The sequence below is a fragment of the Perca fluviatilis genome, chromosome 8 (genome assembly GCF_010015445.1).
Source record: "Perca fluviatilis chromosome 8, GENO_Pfluv_1.0, whole genome shotgun sequence".
NCBI classification, from domain to species: domain Eukaryota; kingdom Metazoa; phylum Chordata; class Actinopteri; order Perciformes; family Percidae; genus Perca; species Perca fluviatilis.
Window position 1 is genome coordinate 5,885,000 of NC_053119.1, and position 14,212 is coordinate 5,899,211.

At 42.9% G+C, this 14,212-nt stretch overlaps 2 protein-coding genes across 6 annotated transcripts in view; one reads left to right on the plus strand and one right to left on the minus strand.

Annotated features, from left to right (window-relative positions):
- The window catches only part of ptprz1a (protein tyrosine phosphatase receptor type Z1a), a 136,336-nt gene extending 134,219 nt beyond the window's left edge, over nucleotides 1-2,117 (plus strand). The window contains exon 32 of the mRNA XM_039808142.1: nucleotides 1,135-2,117. Within this exon, the coding sequence (XP_039664076.1) occupies nucleotides 1,135-1,278 (144 nt within the window). The 3' untranslated portion in view covers nucleotides 1,279-2,117. The remainder of the gene's footprint in view (nucleotides 1-1,134) is intronic.
- Nucleotides 2,118-6,833: 4,716 nt separating this feature from the next.
- Nucleotides 6,834-14,212, minus strand: part of aass (aminoadipate-semialdehyde synthase) — a 43,967-nt gene continuing 36,588 nt past the window's right edge. For all 5 annotated transcript variants that reach the window (XM_039809754.1, XM_039809752.1, XM_039809753.1 and 2 more), the window contains 7 exons: nucleotides 12,609-12,749; nucleotides 12,338-12,505; nucleotides 11,473-11,568; nucleotides 9,624-9,739; nucleotides 8,400-8,488; nucleotides 8,123-8,299; nucleotides 6,834-7,353 (listed from right to left, as the gene is read on the minus strand). In XM_039809754.1, the coding sequence (XP_039665688.1) occupies nucleotides 7,235-7,353; nucleotides 8,123-8,299; nucleotides 8,400-8,488; nucleotides 9,624-9,739; nucleotides 11,473-11,568; nucleotides 12,338-12,505; nucleotides 12,609-12,749 (906 nt within the window). In that variant the 3' untranslated portion in view covers nucleotides 6,834-7,234. The remainder of the gene's footprint in view (nucleotides 7,354-8,122; nucleotides 8,300-8,399; nucleotides 8,489-9,623; nucleotides 9,740-11,472; nucleotides 11,569-12,337; nucleotides 12,506-12,608; nucleotides 12,750-14,212) is intronic.

Below are 14,212 nucleotides of genomic sequence, written 5' to 3' on the forward strand. Positions count from 1 at the left end.
ACACGGGAGCAGGGGGGACACGAGGAGGGGGAAACACCGAGCAGGGGGAACGAGAGGGAAACGCCAGAGCAAAGGGGGAACGAGGGGGAAACACCAGAGCAGGGGAACGAGAGAGGGAACACGAGCAGGGGGAACGAGGGGGAAACAGGGGCAGGGGGAACGAGGGGGAAACACCAGGCAGGGGGCGAGGGGGAAAGCATGGAGTGCAGGGGAGGCAGAGACGAGGGAAACCCAGAGCAGGAGCAGGAGGGGAAACGCCAAGCAGGAGCAAGAGGCAGGCCAGAGCAGGGAACGAGAGAAGCATGGAGCAGGGGAACGAGAGGAAGCAGGAGCAAAGGGGGACACGAGGGGGGAAACGCCAGAGCAGGGGGGAACGGGGGGAAGAGCAGGGGGAACGGAGGGAAGCATGGAGCAAGGAGAACGAGGGGAGGGAGGCAGAGCAGGGGGCGAGAGGGAAGCATGGAGCAGGGAACGGGGAGGCATGGAGCAAGGGGAACGAGGGGAAGCGTAAGGCAAAGTGGAACGAGGAGGCATGGAGCAGGAGCGGAGGAGAGCAAGGGAACGAGGGGAGGCTTGTGGAGCAAGGGGAGCAGGGAGGGGAAGCTATGGGAGCAGGGGGGCAAGGAGGGGGTGGCGCCAGGCAAGGGGGAAGCGAGGAATGAAACGCCAGAAAGGGGGCGAGGAGGCAGGCAGCCAAGGGGGGGAAGGAGGAACGCAGAGCAGGAGCGGAGGCATGGGGAGGGGGCAAGGGAGGCAGGAGCAGGGGACGAGGAGCGCCAGGCAGGGAACGAGGGAGGGGTAAACCAGGAGGGGGCAGGGGTAACGCACAGGAACAGGGGACGAGGAACGCCAGAGCAGGGGAGCAGGGAGAGGGTAGCCAGAGCAGGGGGCAGGGGGGGAAGCATGAGCAAGAGGGGGGCGAGGAGGGGTAAGCAGCAAGGCAGGGGACGAGGAGGGAAACGTGAGAAGATCCGCTAACAAGGTGACATTATAAATGATTGGGCCGGTCCAGTAACATTAAGATGTCGATGGTCCTGCAGATCGGGGCGGAGAGTTTTATTAATTTTGCACTTTCCCCTTCTTAAATAAACTAAATTGAAAATCTATAACAAATACTTACCTGTGGTTTCACAGGAGCAGTACCAGTTCCTGTACAGAGCCATGCTGAGTCTCATCAGGACGCAAGAAGACGAGCAAACCCTCCAGTCCTCCGACAACAACGGCACCATCGTGGTGGGAACCGCCAGCGCCGCAGAGAGCCTTGAATCCCTGGTGTAAAATAAAAAAAAAACACATTTTTTTTACTTTTACAAACAAGCAACAGCATTTTGTCCTTCCTCTTCAACCACCAACAGAACTTCTCCTGATGCAACACACTCACGCTACAACTACATAAATCCAAACTCCTCATCGTTCAGGACTGTGTGTGTGTGTGATAGTTTGAGGCTCGCACGTCCCCGACGAGTTTTTCTTCTCCGCTGGATCTGGACTCCCTACGGTTTTGTAACGTGTGCCTTTTTGTATTTGTTTTCATCCTGTACTTCTAACTTTGATACGAGCTGTAGACTAACTGTCCGATGTTTTAACGCTGTACTGCCATGAGACGTTTTACTCAACTAACTTTTCCTAAACCTTTGTATTTATTGGCACTGAGCCAAATGGGGGAAAAAAAGGGAAAAAAACCTGCATCTTTTTACATCAAATGAGATATTTTGTTAGCTTGTCTTTTTATAGAGCTCCTGCACTGAACTCCTTTCTGTAAATACCATCGCAACGGTAGCAGCAGTGTGCTATTCAAGTCAAATATAAAATAAGGGCCTGGAATATTAAAAAAAATAATAATCTAATGTATATAATATTATAGTAATCAACTCGATGGACCAAATTTCTATTTATACTTTTAGATGATTTTTATATTTTACCATTTTTAGTGCATTCAAATGTTATGGTTTAATTCTAATTGCGTAGTTGGAGAACATTAATGCTTTTATATTCTGGATTTTGTAACAGACTAAATGTGATGCATGGGGTACTGACATGTTTGTTTTTTAGCTGGACATGAAACTCTGCTGGATTATTAGATAGGGGATTAAATAAGTGAAAGAACACCCAAGAAAGAGCCTGTTGGAGTGTTTTGTTAACGGTGTGCAGAACTGCAACCTTATCCTGCCGCGAAGAGGCAGCACACATCTACACCAACCGAACGGTTCATTTTGCTGAAGGCAGAGGGTCAGAAAGACGTCACGCGGCTTGCTCAGAATACTCAACACTAGCTTAGTTAGCGAGCAAGCTAACATACTTGACTCTGACTCTCAATTGGCTCCTGATGCAGTGCAGTCAAACAATTTATACCACAGTCTTGGCCGACCATCTCACAGCACACACAGACATTCCAGTCGCTCAGTGAAACCCAAAACGCACACATTGTTTCCACACCTAAGTCACTTACGGAGCCAAATAGCCTCGGGAAGGAACTTGTTTTGGTGGAACGCGTGTAAGTTCGAACGTAGTTTTAGTCGTGCAACAGAAAACTCAGATTGGACAGATAGTCTAGCTAGCTGTCTGGAAGGTGACGGACATACGACCGAAAATGAGGGACATCCGGCGGAATTTCCAGGCGGCACCATATTCTCGCTAATTAACTAAACTCTAAGTGGCCTAAATGCCATGAGCTAAAAGTGCTGGCATTAGCAGGTTGGTAGGACCATAATACGGCGGTAGGCAGGCAGGCTAGCCTACACCACAACATCTAAAGTAAGTCATATTTGAGTCAGCGTCAATAAACCTCAACTTAGTCACCTTGGGACAGGCTTGAAGGAATGACGTTTAGAAGGAAGTTTAAAAAAAAGGTACTTTCTTTGCTGCCAGGTTACTCACTATAGTTTGTTTGGCAAATGTTATAGATATGAAGCACGCTGAAACTATTTGGTTTTCTAGTCAATTTCATCATATCAGTACGCTCACTTAAAATAAGTTGCTTTTTGTACTTTTGTTAATTCACAGTTTCTTTATGACCAGGTTAAAAACATGATATAGTTTAAGGCCTACGGACTGCAAAGGAGGGAAAAATGTTGTACATGCCCTTTAGGAGGGAAGCACTATCTCTTTAAGAGAATCAAAAGCCGACCATGTGTACAAAAAGACAGAAACGTTGTCGTGTTGAACCGTGGCTATACTTTCTACTAAAAGTTGCAAAAATAAAGATGGACATGTTTCTGGCAGTTCATTATTAAGGGTGCGACAGATATAAAAACAAAATGTAAACCTGTATAAAGGAAAAAATATGTATTCGACAAAGTTGCACTAAAGATATATCACATCATTTAACCAACAAAAAGATGCATGTGACTAAAGGCAGAGGATCACGAAGACCGTTCGACGTCACGCGTTTTGCATCCTGTGGGGACTATAAATATCCAAAGCAAATTTCATAATAATAGTAGTTGAGATGTTTAAGTCAGGCTACGTTTTCACAGATAAATAGCCATCTTCTACTAATACAAGTTTGATATCTGGGATAAAAGTCCCAGATGGAGGAAGAAGACGCAACCAATCAAACACAGGCTGAGAAAGCGGGTTACATTTACATTTGAGGCCTTTAGCCGTTTATTCAGGGTGACTTACAGCAGCAGAATGAGCCTCAGCTCCTCCATCAGAGGCCTCACAGACGTCCAACAGGAAGGCGGTCAGAGGTCACTGTGGCGAGACAAAAGATGGAGCAGACATCCCTGTGAGCCTGACAGGAGAGAGGTGTTACAGACGTGGTCTAATGAAAACCTGAGTGCTGTCCAATCTGCGGATTACATATTTTCCCTTTATGGAGTCATGTATTAATCCCTGCACTGAACTGGTTATTCCAATTGGTTTCCCATGTTAATCCGGGCTAAGACTCTGCAAGAAACGCGCCTTTTCAGGACAGGAAATAGGTCAAGTGTCCAGACGTTGTCTTGACCGGCCGCCGTACCCACACCTTCATTTGCATTTTTGACTTTTCATAATTACATGCCCAATTATCCCCTGCTTGGTGGCCTAGTTTGCATGGCTGCTTTCAAATTGAGTGGAAGCAAACGGGCTGATTGTCTTTTTCATTTCTTTCCAAAAGAGCGGAGCTGCAGGCAGAGAAGACGTCAGAACTACAAAATCCATTGTCCAGGCTCTGGTTAACTAAATCTTTGACTATGGCTTAAATCTGAAAGTCAGACTTTAGATAGACCGTGGTGGAAAACATTCTTGTTGTTTTACTTAAGTAAAAGAATACCACACTGCAAGTGTACCCAATTCTAAGTGACAAATCTGCATTACAAAATTAACCTAAACTTTTACGTAAGTAGAAGTACATACAGTACGTATTATAAGCAGAATGCACCTGGAATCAAGAAGTGTACATGTACACTCACCAAAAGGATTATTAGGAACACCTGTTAAATTTCTCGTTAATGCAATTATCTAACCAACCAATCACATGGCAGCTGCTTCAATGCATTTAGGGGTGTGGTCCAGGTCTAGACAATCTCCTGAACTCCAAACTGAATGTCAGAATGGGAAAGAAAGGGGATCTAAGCAATTTTGAGTGTGGCATAGTTGTTGGTGCAAGAAGGGCTGGTCTGAGTATTTCACAATCTGCTCAGTTACTGGGATTTTCACACACAACCATTTCTAGGGTTTACAAAGAATGACATCCAGTATGCTGCAGTCCTGAGGGGCCAAAATGCCTTGTTGATGCTAGAGGTCAGAGGAGAATGGGCCGACTGATTCAAGCTGATAGAAGATCAACTTGGACACAATTAACCACTGGTTACAACCGAGGTACGCAGCAAAGCATTTGTGAAGCCGCAACACGCACAACCTTGAGGCGGATGGGCTACACCAGCAGAAGACCCCACCGAGTACCACTCATCTCCACTAACAATAGGGAAATGAGGCTACAATTTGCACAAGCTCACCAAAATTGGACAGTTGAAGGCTGGAAAAATGTTGCCTGGTCTGATGGGTCTCGATTTCTGTTGAGACATTCAGATGGTAGTGTCAGAATTTGGAGTTTAATAAAAATTAGAACATGGATATGCCAAGCCTGGTTACCACTGGGCAGGCTGGATGTGCATCTCACAAATCTCAACTGCAAGATGCTATCCTATCAATATGGGCCAACATTTTTAAAGAATGCTTCTAGCACCTTGTTGAATCAATGGCACGAAGAATTAAGGCAGTTCTGAAGGCGAAAGGGGGTCAAACACGGTATTAGTAGGCTGTTCCTAATAATCCTTTAGGTTGGTGTAGGTTTGTTTTTTTTGTTTGAAATATTAATCTAAAAAGTAACAAGTAACAGATGTCACATAGGTGGACTTTAAGCATTTCAGTATTTACAAAACTTCAGGAAGTCAACCGAACGCGAGTAGAGTACCAACAGGAGCTTTAAAGATGTTCAGAAAGTTTGTCAAAATATGATGTATAAAAAGCTTTAAGGTTAAGTTCAATGGTTAAGGTTAAATCAGAACACATTTCACTTACCTGTACAGGTATGCAGATAGTTTTATTTGCCGGTTTGAAATCTCCAATATCTCCTCGACCTGGATACTGTGGAGCTGAACGGAAATGGTTTTGTGGAGCTCAAAACTTTAAAAAGTTTACATTTGAAATTTGTTCCCCAAAACTATCTAATTAAATATGAATACATTTTTACAAAAAACAATTATGGAGGCTGCAATGTGCCAATAGAGTAATTAAACACTTGACATTTTGATCATAATGAATTAAGAAAAAAAAAAAAAAAAAAAAAAAAAAAAAAAAACTATAAAATTATTTAATTGCATTTAATTGCATCAAAGAGATGCATCAATAAATGTAAGTATAAGTTAAAACAATGCAAAGATTATTACATTTGCAAATTCTTTAGATGAAAGAGGAAGAAAGACCGTGACAGTGACTTTTTTTCATGTAACATTTTTACACTTTTATTAAGCAAAAATTGTTTTATCAAAACAAGCTTTCACAAACAAGTGTGTTTTGTAATCATAAATGTCAGCTCAAGCATTAAAAGACGAAACCATAAAAACCGTGTTCATGTTGGAGGTTTACCGGGAGGTAAATTAAACCAATACTCTGATCACTACTGTGTGTAAGGGTCGTTCTCTTTAGCTGAATTTTTGTTAAGTTGCACCTGAATTTGTAAAAACATTTAACGTCGGATCCAGACCTACAAATCTAACAAAATATCAAACACGCTGCTGTTTAAAACCCTCTGGAGATCCACATAGAAACTACATATCCCGTATAAATATGGATATAGTATATTTTTTAAATATATAGCAGCCCTCTCTCACTCGCTTTTTTACCCATTTAAAGCATGTAACAAACAGTTTACAAGGATAACCATATCGCCCACAAAAATAAAATAAATATTGCTCAGGTGCCAGATATAAATACTCATTAGTCTGGGAAGCTTCATTCAGGTTCCACGATTACAGAATACAGTCTTAAAAGGCCCATTCAGACCAGAAACATCAGACAATTCACCGCAGGGTTGTGCGGCGGTGGGAGTGTCACTTAAATACCCAGTTTATGCGACGTCCGGTTGTGTTCTTAAACCCCCCCCAATGAAGCAGAAGAATTTTATATTTTACAATTACTGTTTTCTGATCGTTTATAGAGCTCGACATTTCCGAAAGCACTTAAAGATGGCTTCATTTCACGGAAAAAGAGCGGAAGATAAGAAATGGCAGCAGTGGCAGGGCTTCTTTAAATTTCTAATGCTTAAAATAGTGTTTGATCAGTAGAGCTTTTACAAATCTTCACAGAATAACTTTTCTCTGAAACAGTCGATGCCGGTGAAACAATTTCAGTTTAGCACCAATTTTATTTTAGCCAAACTCAGGATGTTAATGTCTGCAGATTACTGAATGTGATCACCAGCTGCCTCTTCAGCTTTTTGACCCAAAACTAACAAACACAGTTTGAAAGCAACAAGTTTGAAAGCATCGCCAAATTGTGATAAAATTTCAACACAATAATTTTCCTGTATTCAGCCTTTTTCCCCTTTTAAACTTTTTACATATATCTTTTTTTAATTACACAACTAATATTCATTTTATCAGCCCCTGGCAGAGAGGGGAGTCTGAGTGTGTCGGAAGATCCGGTTTGGATATAGTTAAGTGAAAAGGCAGCTGACAGCATGTGGATTTTACCAATTTTCTCTTGACTTGTTGTAAAGCATTTACAGTGATTACTGATCTGCGCTCTACTCCAGCACGGTGCTCTTGGATACGAAGTTAAGTCCTTCCTCCTTCAGTCGGGCAAGTGTCGGCTCGTAGACATCCTTCGTCAACGGAACCACAATTCCCTTCGTACTGATTTCACCTGCAGAGAGAAAAGGCACCGATTTAGGTCCAAACTTCAGCAAACAATTACTACAAATTACTGAAAAAAAATACCCTACACCTTTTTCAACTTTTAGGCAGCCACTGGTTTCAGTTCAATTTAGAACATACAGCAACGCAGACTAAAAGGATTAGCTAACGTTAGCTTCACAGGCTGAAAAGTACAAACTGATTAACCATATGGACAAACGTCAGTTTGCTAGCTTCACAAAATGACAAATGAACGCAAATTTCACAACCTGACAAACTAACGTTAGTTTCACAGACTGACAAACTAACGTTAGTTTCACAGACTGACAAACTAACGTTAGCTTCAAAACCAGACAAACTAACGTTAGCTTCACAGACTGACAAACTAACGTTAGCTTCACAGACTGGCAAACTAATGTTAGCTTCACAGACTGGCAAACTAACGTTAGCTTCACAGACTAAAAGGATAGACTATTTTGAAAAGTTTTTTTAAAACCTCTACCTGGTTGGAGGTACACGTTTCCAAATATTCAGTGTAACACGATTACATTTTTTTCTATGTGCACTTAAATATATCATTAAGTGTCTCTCGGTTCTCCATACAGTGTAGTCCAGCTTTTTTAGTTATACATTTTTTTTATTAAACTTCATTTTATTGTGTTTTGTGTGATTGGTATTCACACTTTTACAGTTTTTGTGTGTCATAGTTTTATTGGGGTTTTATTTTTTTATAGTTAGCATTTAATTCAGAAACAATTTTCCTGACTGATATCACTGACCATCAAGGACCATGCGAGCAGCAATGGCTGCTGGGTATCCTACAGTCTTGGCCATGGCGGAGAAGCCGCTGGGGTCGCCGTACACCACCAGGCTAATGTGTTTGGTCTCCAGCTCGCCAGTCGGGTGGCGAAGCCCAACGTCGTTCCTCAGGATGATCATGTCTCGCTCACCCTCACCTAAACCAGGGAGAGAAGTCATTAATAGTTTCTGTACTAGTACTACATTTGGTACTTGTGTTCTTCTGATTTGTGGTTATGAAAGGAGCTCGCGTCTCACCGAAGGAGAGTTTGGCTTCCAGATGTTTTGCCAGAGCAGCCAGCACGCTGTCGGCGTGAAGCGCCGACTCGTCGCTCAGCATCCCAAACCTGAACGCACAGAGACAGAAAAACACGACGTTTCCACACAATAGAATAACCTTCACAAAGCCGTTTCAAAAGGATTAGAAAACGACTCTGCTTTACAACCCTCGGCAGTGGCAGCCCACACATCCTTGGCTAAATCTAAAGAGATGAGCAGTTGCCTTTTGTCGCTGCTTTGCTGGTGAATTGAATAAATGAACAACAAGTCATTCAATTTGAGCTGCAAATACATTGGCTTTTTAATCTTAACTGCACAAATGGAAGGTTTCCAACAGTTCACTTTTACCGCCGGAGGAATCTACGCTTCAATGCCATCGTGCGGCAGCAGAACAATGCCGGCATGGAGCCTTGGTCTGAAGAGACCCCAGGAAAAGTTGATTTCAATTGAAGGGTGTGCGCGCTACACCACTTCAGGCGTCCTCATTAAGGAGGGAAGCGAAAAATGTGCATGAAGAGGAGCAGCTTCAGCCTTGTTCTCAGCCCGCCATCAACGCTAACTTTGAACAGCAGCAGACATCAGCATCTGCCTCATCCGCTCAGAAAAGAAAAAAGAAAAAAATGGACATCCGAAGAACTGGTTCAAAGTAGGGCTGCGCAATATAACGTTTCTTTATCGTCGATAAACTAGCGATATCAACTATCGCAATAAACACCTCGCAAGAGGCTGCGACATATCGCAAAAGACATTCCAAGATTGTTTTTGTGTTAGTTGAAAGAAAATATCAGTAGAACACTGCACTTTAAAATGTAACGGTCATTCTTTTTTTAGTGGTACCTTTTAAATTCAACTCAATATTCATTTTGTTCAATAAAAGAAAATGATTTCCTTTCATTTGTTTTAAGTTAAACAAGCAATTTGTTGTATTTTAGCAGAATGCAGAAAGTTGGACGAACCATCTGTCTATCACATCCGCCATCGTTGTTTTGTACCAACAGTCGCGGCCATCACACACACCTGAACCACGCCCGTAGCTGCCAGTAGCTCCTCCCCGGACGCCGATTGGTTCGGACACAAACGCTTTTACTTAAAGCCCGACGAGATGGATTTTAGTGCGCTATGTGATCCGCCGATTCTCGCGAGAATCCAGTTGCCGTGCACGGTAAGGGACCAATCCTGAATTGCCGTTTTTTTGTCTCTCACCATCTCAGGGTGTCCATCACAAAGTCGTCCTTTCCGATGCGTTCGTATACGGCCTCCTCAAAGGCATCGTGGGAAATAGAAGAGGACAATCCCATCTGCTTACAGAGAAGTGCTTTCTAGATAGAGAGAGATAGATGAAGAAAATGAAATCCCCATAGCAGCCAGATACACTAAAACAATCAAATACAATAACAACAGGTACTATGTGAACAAAGTTAAAGATGACACTAAAATAAAGAAGCATAAATATATGAATATATGAGAGAAGAGGAAAGATCAGTTTCTCTTTGTACTGTGGGTCCTCCAAAAGGATCACATTCAGACACTTCCAATCTCATGTGTTGTTTCCTATCTAAAATGTCTCTAAAGCTCTTCTTCAGCTCCTAGTCTGTCTCTTAGCTCCACTAGAATTCCTAGTCTGTCTCCAAATTCTTCTTTACCCTTATCGCCTGTAACGTAAATCTCCTCTTTAACACCTAGATTGTCTCCTTAAGCTCTTCCTTAGTTCCTAGACCCTCTCCTAGCTCCTCTTTAGGTCCTAGTCCGTCTCCTAGCTCCTAGTCTGTCTCCTAGCTCATTTAAGACTCATAGTCGGTCTTAAATCTCTTCTTTAGTTCCTAGACCGTCTCCTAGTTCCTCCATAGCTCCTAGTCTGTCGCCTAGCTCCTCTTCGGATACTAGTCTGTCTCCTAGCTCCTCTTAAGCTCCTAGTTTCCCCCCTAAAGCTGTTACTTAGTTTGTAGTATTTTCTTCCGTTCAGCGAGTAATGACGACAATGATCCTTCTTGACTGCTATCAACACAATGACTGACGACAGCGTGCTCTGTGTTTACGAGGTCTAGAGAGATGTTCCGTCATTTCCGGTTGTCATTTTTTGGGCGACGATACAGATTAGCGCCGCCTGCTGTTACGGAGACGTATTGCGTCTCGCGCAGAACGTACGCTCAAGTCGGTGTCGCTTCGGTGTGTTCCGAGGCAAGGCAAGGCGGCTTCATTTGTATAGCACATTTCAGCAACAGGGCAATTCAAAGTGCTTTACATAAAAACGATTAAAATACAAGAAGAAAAGTGACAGTGCAGTATAAGAAATTAAACATTAAAGAGCAGTTAAAAACAGTTAAAAATATAAAAGCAGATAAAATACGAGATTTGATGGCGCTACTATGGGACAATGTATAAGCTGTTGCTCTATACACGTAATCCTTGCCGTTCCTAGAACGGGCCGGTCCCACCGGTCTTACTTTTTAATTTCTCTTCATACAGCTATATACACGAGGCACTTTTTGGACCTCGGGGAGCCGACTGATCAGTCCGACTGCCTTTTCTGCCGACGGTAGGCCGTCTGGTTGGTGTGTCAAAGCCTTAAAGCTCATAGACTCCTACACTGGGTCTTATCATTATCTCCTTAACTGTCCTTAACTCCTTTTTACACATGGAGATTAGACACGTTTAGCAGATGAGCACTATTTCTTCATTTCTCTTTTCATCTCCTTTCCAATAAAAAACAGATTTTTTGAAGTGTTTTCAGAAAGACAAAGTGGCAGGATTTAAAATTGCTAATCATGCTTTGATTTCTGATAAACACATCCTGAACTCGGCATTTCTCTCACATCTCAAAAAGGGATAAAAGAGGACAAACATCTGCTGTAAACTCTGATCGGTGTCAGAGAGCCTTGGCTCACTGCAGCCTTTATGTTGACAAGAAGCTATTGACATTTATAGCCTCTTCAGCAAAGCCACTTCCACGGTGCAACGCTCTCAGTGGCGTTTCATGAAATTGAATGAGACTGGAGAAAGAAGCAGAAGTCACTGCTCGGAGGCTGAATGGATCCTCAGCGGAGGCTCTTACCCAGGAAACAGGACATGCAGTGGGCTGCAGGATGGGGCAGGGCTCGCTGTTGATTAGGCCCAGTTTGACAAACCCAGTCATGGCCTTTGTGAAGCCCTGCGGGACAGGACAGAACAGGAGTCAACAGTGACCACATTTACAGGGAGACCGCTTCGGTTTGCGTTCACACTCGCACACGCTCTTTGTCAAACACCAGGGTCAGGGTTAGGGACATAGTTAAATGTCACGCTGTCGAAACGGCCGTCATTGAACAGAATATCCGAATGAAACTCGACGACATTTCTGGTCTCAGAAATAATGGAGCAAAAAAATTTTTATTTTCTCCAAAGAAAAAAGAAAAGAAATGTTTTTTCTATAAGACACATGAAAGCATCAGACACAATCTTGACTCTGTGAACTCACATATACATACATATTTTGCATGATGTTTTGCATTGAATTCACATGAATTTTTTTAATAATTGATTAAATATTTAAGTTATTTTTAAAACCAACATGCCAAACATGACTTGAGGATTTGTGTTTTTATATCATTTGCAGACTGAAAATACTGCGGTTTGTACACTTTGTTTCAGACAAATCAAAACATTTTAAGGCATCAACTTGGGTTGTGATGTAACATTTCTACCCATTTTCTAGACAAAACAATTGACCACAACTTATTAGCTGAGAAAATAATCTGCACATCAATCAACAGTGAAAATAATTCTTCACCAACTTAAACTAAAGGCTTGCCTCTGGGAGTTCGCACACAGAACATTTCTTTAACAGTATGCTGCAGAACAGCAGAAAACAGCAGGTCATCTAGCTAAAGCTGAAACTTCCTATGATAAAATGAGTGAATGAGTGAGTGAGTGTGTTGTACCTTGAAGCGCAGTGTTCCTCTGATCAGTGTGTGTGCTGTCTGGATGCCGTAAGGCTCGGCGTACGTTGTGCTGTCACGGTTTGGAAAGCCCTCCAGGTTGAAACCAGGAAGGAAATCCATCGACATGCTGGACTCCATCAGAGACCCGCCAGCCGGGATGCTCACCACCTGGACAGACAGTGACAGACAGACAGTGAATTTCACCTGTTGATTTAAACACTAATTATAGGAAAAGACTTTTTGCATATTAATAATTCCTGGGCCTCTGTACCTCGTTGTCTCGGAGGAAGATGGCGGGGCTGATGGTGTTGAGGAGCACGCCGTACGGACTCCAGCTGAACTTGTAGCGAAGAGGATTGTCCGAACACTCGGGAGCAGGGAGGCCGCCGCAGAACGAGCTGTAGGACTCCACCTGAACAACACCAGCATTTATATCGTCTATTTGTTTTTCGTCAGTCAGTTCAGTGATTAATCTTATTGTTTTTAAACTTCACTACAGTATTTTACAGTGTTCATCCATTTGTGATGGGTTTGGTTTTAAAAGCGGTCTGACAGACACCAGTTGTACAAGTCACTTTTAAACAGAATAGTTGTCCAACAAAATGGTAAATGTTCAAGATGTCATGCTAATACTGATTTTGTTCAAATGTAACTTTGTAATATGAGAAATGTACATAAACTTTACAATTTACTTTCCATTCCATAATTGGTTTTTAAAAGAATTATAACCAAGACATGTAAAGAGTGATACATTTGACAGTGGGGAAAAAGACTTCTCTGCTTTTTGTTGGGAAAAACTATGTAATGGAGACGATGTTGACCTGAAATATATCTTGGACATGTTAGTTACTTACTTATCAGCCGACATTTACACAAAGGCCTTGTTCAGACTGCCGGCCCAAATTGGGTTTTTGGAATATCCAAATTGATTTTACAAAGTCTGATCCAATCTGCAAAATCAGACCCTAATTTAGATAAACAAGTTTAATCCCCGGTCAAAGGTGTTTTTCAGGTTGTGTTGAACTTTTCTGATTCAGGAAGAACTCCACTCAGAAAACTTGTATGAAATTAAGCAATTTGAACATGTGGACTGTCGGCCTGTTTAATGGATCACTATGATGCATGCATGTGTTCAAACAATCATACACACACACACACACACACACACACACACACACACAGGCCCCTATTTTAACGATCTGAAACGCAAGTATGAAACGCAAAACGCAAGTAGCTTTGTGGGCGGATCTCGGGTGCTGTTGCTATTATACCGGCGAGATAAATGACTCTTGCGCCCGACGCAAATCTAAAATGGGTTGGTCTGAAGTAGCTAGGTCAAATATTAGAAATTCTTTGGCTAGGTGTGGTTTGGGCGTAACGTGCAATAAACCAATCAGAGCGTCATCTCACATTCCCTTTAAGAGCAGGCACGCTTGTTCCATGACGGATTGCTATTATGACAGCGGATTTGCCTGGCGCACGCCAGCGGGAGCTGTCCGGGATGCGGCAAAGTAATAAATGTCCGTCTTGACAGGGTGGCGATGTTGCTGCGGCCCCTCGGGTGCATCTCCTCAAGTCTGGAGAGGATTGCTGCAGCCATGGAGCGTGGGCCTCCAAACGCACCACCTGCACCTGTTGTGCCCCTTCCTCCTCCCCCCCCCCACTCCATCTCCGTCCACCCGCTCCATCAGGAGCACATCGCGCATTACTTCCGGACCAGATCCCGCCGTAGTTCAACATCACGTCTCCTTAAGTCCTCTAATATTTCCTCATTTATGTCATCAACACATCCATGATTCATGGAAATGTTGTGTAAAACACAACAAGCCACAAAGAATGCTGCGACTTTTTGGAGGATTGTACTGTAAAGTGCCT